The following is a 6,664-nucleotide window of genomic DNA, read 5'->3' as shown; positions in this document are numbered from 1 at the left end:
AAAGAGAAGAGTCTGGTGAGGGGAAGAAGGCAGGGGAAAAAACTAGAAAGAAAGAAGAGGGGGAAGTATAGAGAGGAAGAACTGAATAAGAGAAAAGAGTGCGGCAGAAAGAAGAGGGGAAGAAGAGAGGGGAAGAAAGGAGGGGAAAAAACTAGAAAGAAAGAAGAGGGGGAAGAAGAGAGGGGAAGAATTGAAGAAGAGAAAAGAAACTGGCGCAAAGAGGGGGGTGTTAGGGTTTTTTTTTTTGTTCTTAATTTAAGGGTGCAGGTATCCGGGGTTTTTTAAAACCCCAAACCACAACCCGCCCCGCTCCGCATAGATTTCTCAAATTAAAATCCTAACCCGCAAAAAAAATTGAAAACCCGATCCTCTGCAGGGTGGGTGCTGTGGGTCGGTACGGGTGTTGCGGGTTTTGCACACCTCTAGTGGCAATGCACAAATGGCTTAACATTTTGGCTTAAACGAGGCAAATGATGTGATTTTATTAGCATCTAATGAAGGAGTCTAATCATTTCCTATCCATTTTTATATGATTAAATTTTAAATTTATTATTGAATTTGTCACTTGTGAGATTCAATATAGGTCTACAAATATAATAATAAATTTTTTTAAAAAAATTGATAGAAAATGAGTTTGTATAATTTCTCGAGGAGGAATAGACGACTAAAAAATCTCGATCGTTTATAAAGAAACAAATGGCAATCGTTTATGTAAAGTTTCTAATTCTGAATGTAACTAAACGGTAGGATATTCCAAGTCGTTTATCTAAAATGGAGCTCAGGAGCTGAGAGAGCCTATAAATAGAGCCAACTCAGCCAAGAACCAAAAATCCCAACCTCTCTCTCTCTCCGCGGGTTTCTCATCCGAAAAAGAAATCCAGAAAGCTCTCTGAACTGAGTTCCTTGGATTTCCGGCGATGGCCTCCGGCCAATCTGTCGTCCGAACCATCCTCTTCCTCCTCTGCCTTGTCTCCACTGCTGTTTCCCATTCGCTCATCCAATTGGTCTCCGGCGACCGCAAAATCCGGATAGACGATGATCTCTACTGCGACAGCTGGAGGTTATCCGTCGAGAACAACAATGCCGGGTACTGGTCCACCGTTCCGTCGAGGTGCGAGCGCTTTGTGCAGGACTACATGAACGGCGAGCGGTACTCGTCCGACTCGGAGGTCGTGGCCGAGGACTCGCTCGCCTTCGTGAAGACGGTGGAGATCGCTGGCGACGGGAGGGACGTGTGGGTGTTCGACATCGATGAGACTCTGCTCTCGAACCTGCCGTACTATGAGGTCCACGGGTTCGGGTAAGCCCCGAATCGTTTTATTCTGATCGATGATTAGAGGAATTATTTGGGGTTAGGTTTATTTCATTTGTCGCATAGGTGGTTGCGCACGTGAATGTTAGGTTATTGGTTGTTTGGATCTGCCAATTGAAGTATGACACGTAGAACTGCACATTCGGTAGACCACTTTTCTTGACTATCATTTATTGCACGTGTTTTATGTTTGAGAAATGCTAAAAATTATGGGGTGTTTGGTAAACATACTATTTTTTCCATTCATTTTTCCTTTTTACAAAATCATTTCAAAATATTTTAATTTTTTTTTTTACTTTTTATATCGCATCAACTATTTAAATAAATAAAATCTATTACAATACAATTTTTTTTATTTTTTTTTTTTCACTTTTTCATACAAATTCTTCTTACTATATGAATCATTCTAGAAATCTTTTCTTTTTTAACCTCAATATGTAATTGGTTGAAAGAAATTCCTCCTATTGAATTATATTATATCTCTTAGAATGGAATTCTCATTTAATATCATCTAAGAACGGAAATTCTTTGGACCATTTCTCTTGTGCTTCTCCTTGATCAGAAATTGGTAGTTTTCTTTTGTCATTTTTGTTTGTTAAGTTTTAAGAGCCACCAAATAATTAATAAATAAAAAAATGCTACGAATATTAATGAATAAGTTCAATATCATTTTAGTACCTATTTCTTAACAAAATATTTAGTATCTCTGGCATTTCTCTTTGAATTAAGTTAATTAACTATAAAAATAAGGACTAAAGAATGCCAACGGATACCCCCTCCCCTCTTATTAGTACCTATGGACCTTCATAAGACCTAAAGTGGAAGAAGAAGAAGCGGTGGTTTTGTGTAAAAAAAAAAAAAAAAAAAAAAGGTAAAATGATATTTATTTGAAGAACATTTTTATTGGGTGAAAATATTACAGTACTAGAAGGACAATTTGACTCTATTTATTTAAAGAAGTGATTCTGGCTTTTTTTTTTTTTTTTGGATGAATAATGTTATTCAGGATGGCTTTGAAGTTCCAACCCTTAAACATGATATGTTCAACTTGTATGCCTTATTTGCATTCGGGCTGAAGTCCCCTACCTTGAAAAGATTGGGCTGCGTGTTAACATAGACTTCAAATCTTCCAAGTCCCCTACCTTTGGTGTTTACTGTTTAGAACTCACAATGGGGGTTTTCCTTGTTTATTTTTCTGCTGAAATTAGGTCTGGCATTTACCATATTTCCTTCAACATGATAAATTGTGTGATGGATCCTTTATCGCTAGGGGTACTGTAACTTTTACTACAAGTCTCTCACAAACGGATGTGAAACTTATCACGTCAACGACTAAACAATTAAATTTATGATGTGAATCAAACAATGCAAGAACTAAGGAAAGAGGATATAGGATACTTCGAGGGAGCCGTGACCTTCAAGACACCAAAAGATGCTCTAGGTTTTGATAATACACAAGCATGATATTTTATTTATTAGGATTATGCTTAAATAGAAGACGGCTAGGTCATAAAACATAACCATTAGGTCTAGCCGTCATTTACATCATGCAAGAACCCTAGAGGAATAATAGCTATATGTTACGAGGCTAGATTTAGCCGTTATTGACTTAGACCCTAATGAGAAAGAATTCTCACGAATAGCCTATATAACCTTATTTGGAATATTTATTCCTTATTAGACTAGACTACAAATAAATAGAGATTTACTCCTTATTAGTCTTTAACTTAACTAATACGAAAATATTACATCAATTTATCTGTCGAATTTTGTTGCTTAATTTTTGTCATGCACCCATGTAACATTACATGAATTTGTAAAGGACGTGTAGTAAAAGTTGTAGGACCCAAACGTTTTCCTAATGATATTGCATCAAACTTCTAAATAATCATGCTGGTTGATTTTTTGAGCAAAGTATTTACCCTACCTTGTTTTCTCCATAGATCAGAGACCTATAACGAGACATCTTGGGACTCTTGGGTCAATTTGGCAGAGGCCCCAGCTTTACCAGCAAGTTTGAGTTTGTACAAAGAGCTCGAACAGCTGGGGTTTAAGATATTTCTGTTAACGGGAAGGGATGAATATCAGAGGAATGTGACAGAGAAGAATCTTTTATCTGCTGGGTACACCAACTGGGAAAGGCTTATCTTGAGGTATATAAAATTTAAACAATGCCCATGAGAAAAGTAACCGTAGAGATATTATAATTGTCCTATTAAGTATTGATAACCAAATTGATATGTTGTTGGTAAATATAAAACAGGGGGACTTCAGATGAGGGGAAACCGGCAATCGTGTATAAATCTGAAAAGAGAGCAGAGTTGCAAGATGAAGGTTATAGGATTCATGGAAGTTCCGGTGACCAATGGAGTGACTTGTTGGGCTTTGCCGTGGCCAAACGGTCCTTTAAACTTCCGAATCCCATGTATTATATCGCTTAATAAACATCAAAACGTTGGACAATTGTATTAAAATGATGATGTTGTTGTTGTTGTTGTTATGGCGGCGATTTCTTGCCATGATTATTTGAGGACTTCCATGGCTAAGTTATGCTTTCTCCGCTTGATGTCTGCCTTTTGACATTTTGATTTTTAGATTGTAACTTGATGGTGCAGTCGGTGGGGATAGAATCCTCTCCGAACTCTATTTCATACTCAGAATTTAAAGTTGGTGTATCTAACGGTGTATGTAATTTCATATTATTTAATTTTTGAAAAAATGTGTCAACACTGATTTCATATAGGACAGAAATTTCTTACAAATCGGTTTGTAAGAAATTTCGTACAACCCACATATAAGATTGACATGTGTCCCTTGGCATGTGAAAAATACATGTTTTAATAGCATATGTTTATCACATGCTTTTTAATAGTATTAATAAAAAAATATGTGATTCTCACGTGTTTAAAAGACACATGTCAGTCTTATATGTGGATTGTATGAAATTTCTTACTAACCGATTTGTAAGAAATTTCTGTCCCTTCATATATACTGTTAGAAGCACAAACTTTATATTCAAACCATAGTATCCATTTCATTTGAAATTTAGAGGATCCTATTCCGTGATAAATGTAAGTTGGACTACATAAGGCAGGTATATGATTAAATTATCCATAAGTAGTTCAAGCCCAAAAGAGAAACAAAAGGAAACCAAGTAGGAACAAAGTTAGAAAGAGAGCGTTTTTGAGGAGTTTGTTCTTTGTTGGGGGGGGGGGGGGGGGGGGGGCTACGCGCTTTCTCCCTCCCGGTGGTGGTTCTCCCTCAGCTCTTTTGGGCTAGGGAGTTTTAGTTTTAGTTTTCTTCTTTGCTTTGTTGTTATGAAGGTTGGGTGTCCTCAAGCCATTAGAGTTGTGGGGTTTTTGTTCCCCCGATTTTTCGGCGGTGTTTGTTTGTCCCTTGACAGAAGATTGCATGGAAGTTTTGGTGTTAGGAAGCGGCCTCTTGGTGTGTCTACGTCGAAGTGTCTGACCGTGCTTCCTTGGTATTTTCTTTGGAGTCATATCTACACACTTCGGCTGAGTTTCTCAAGACACGCACCTCTCCACGGCGGTCGCCGGCCTCTTCCGATACAGCAGCCCCCAGCTTCGGCCGTGTTGCGCATTCCTACTCGGCGCGTGGCCAGCACACACTAGGGAGGTCTCTCCCTGTTCCGGCGCGTTAGGGCTATGGCATGATTTCCAAGGTGCAGCTGGTGGTGTTTGGTGTTTCGGGTGTCTCCGGCCTGCCATATGTCATTTTTCAATTAAAAAATTAAAAAATATATATATTAAAAAAAAAAAAAAAAAAAAAAAAAAACTATTTTTTTTAAAAAAAAAATTTATGATGGGTGTTTGGGGTGGCATTATTTCCTAACCGTGACTCGATCTTCCCGACACCCCTCCGGTCACCGTTCGTTTGCAATGTCGTGATGATCGATTTTATAACTCAACTCGACGAGTTTCGATTTGCAATCATCAGCTCGCTGATCTCGGCCGAGCTCAAGCTCGCTCCCCTCTGAAAAATATCCTCCACTTGAAAGAAATGCTTTTGATCCTTGAGCCCCGGTAACTATTGGCCAACGTTTTAAATGCCAAAAAATCACAGAGATGAAAATGGATATGAACATCGACGAACAAGCTCACGACTGTTGATTTCTCCGTCAGAAACCGATCGAGGTCTTTCACAATGATGATAAATTTGTTCATCGTTTGTAACAAAACAAAATTCGGATTGAAATCATTCATAATCTTCGAAATATTAATATCATAGACATCGAATGATAGGAAATTAGCTATGTCCGCGTTCAAAGAGGCGGGGAAGAGTTCACCGAGATGCAAGCGTGCATCGTGCCCAACGATGATGCTGGAAAGAAGCAATACGTCCTCTGGTCGATCGCAATATTTTTTTTTAAAAAAAAAAAAGAATGAATGAATGAAAGAAAAGTTTAGTTTTTTTTTTTAGTTTTTAATTTTTTTTATATAAAACTGAAAAACTATAAATTAAAAATTAAAACTAACAATTTTTTTTTAAAAAAAAAAAAATACTGGAAAAGGGATGGCCAAGCCACTCCTTTGGCCAAATGAGGGGTGGCTGCCCGATTGGCCACATGGTTTCCGAAACCACCCCTCATGTCCTTGGGGTGATTTGACTACTCAAAGGTTAATTTAGTCAAAGGAGTTCCCCCCTCTTCCAACTTTTTTTTTTTAGTTTTTAGTTGTTATATATCTTATATATTATTAGTTTTTATATTTTTTATTCTAAGCAACACATATTATTCTATAATTAGATCTAATAGGACACATTTATGAAATTATTCAAAATTGTATATGAATGTTGATAGTAAAAATTTATTTGTTATTTTTGCATACTACATTACCCGCCATGAGCTCTAACATTTTTATAGGGTACATTTTTATAGGATGACTGATTTAGCTTTTTCTTTTCTTTGCTTTTTATTTTAAAAAAATACATATAAAAAAATCAATATTTTAGAGAAATACTACACGTACTTAAACTTTTACTAACTGATATAGAGTTTATTCATTAAAGATGATCAAAACAATTAATAAAAAAAATGTTACGGATATCAATAAATAAGTTCTACAATATCTTAATAAAACTTTTTCTATACAAGTTTAAATATGCGTAACTTTTTTCATATTATAAGCATTCATGATAATTGATACATGACAATTTATTAATAAACTTTTAGGGTAAAATTTCTTTCCACCTTTTGATTTGCTTCCCGAGGCATACGGGGGAAGCCGCAGAAGAGGAAAGATGTACCGTAGATGAAGGCGTGGGTTTTAGAACTTTTCACGGAGAAGATGAGCGGATATTCTTGCACAGAGATCACAAAATGACACAGAGATA

At 36.7% G+C, this 6,664-nt stretch overlaps 1 protein-coding gene across 1 annotated transcript; it reads left to right on the top strand.

The window, feature by feature from the left end:
* Positions 1–815: 815 nt before the first annotated feature.
* On the top strand, positions 816–3,987 carry LOC133857925 (acid phosphatase 1). The gene is made up of 3 exons (XM_062293317.1): positions 816–1,300; positions 3,256–3,465; positions 3,576–3,987. The coding sequence occupies exons 1-3, from the start codon at positions 918–920 to the stop codon at positions 3,751–3,753; spliced, it is 771 nt and encodes a 256-aa protein (XP_062149301.1). The 5' UTR covers positions 816–917; the 3' UTR covers positions 3,754–3,987.
* Positions 3,988–6,664: the final 2,677 nt, after the last annotated feature.

Source organism: Alnus glutinosa, chromosome 14 (assembly GCF_958979055.1).
Source record: "Alnus glutinosa chromosome 14, dhAlnGlut1.1, whole genome shotgun sequence".
Classification (NCBI taxonomy): domain Eukaryota; kingdom Viridiplantae; phylum Streptophyta; class Magnoliopsida; order Fagales; family Betulaceae; genus Alnus; species Alnus glutinosa.
The sequence above is the reverse complement of the archived record's forward strand: the minus strand, read 5'-3'. Positions and strand labels throughout refer to the sequence as shown.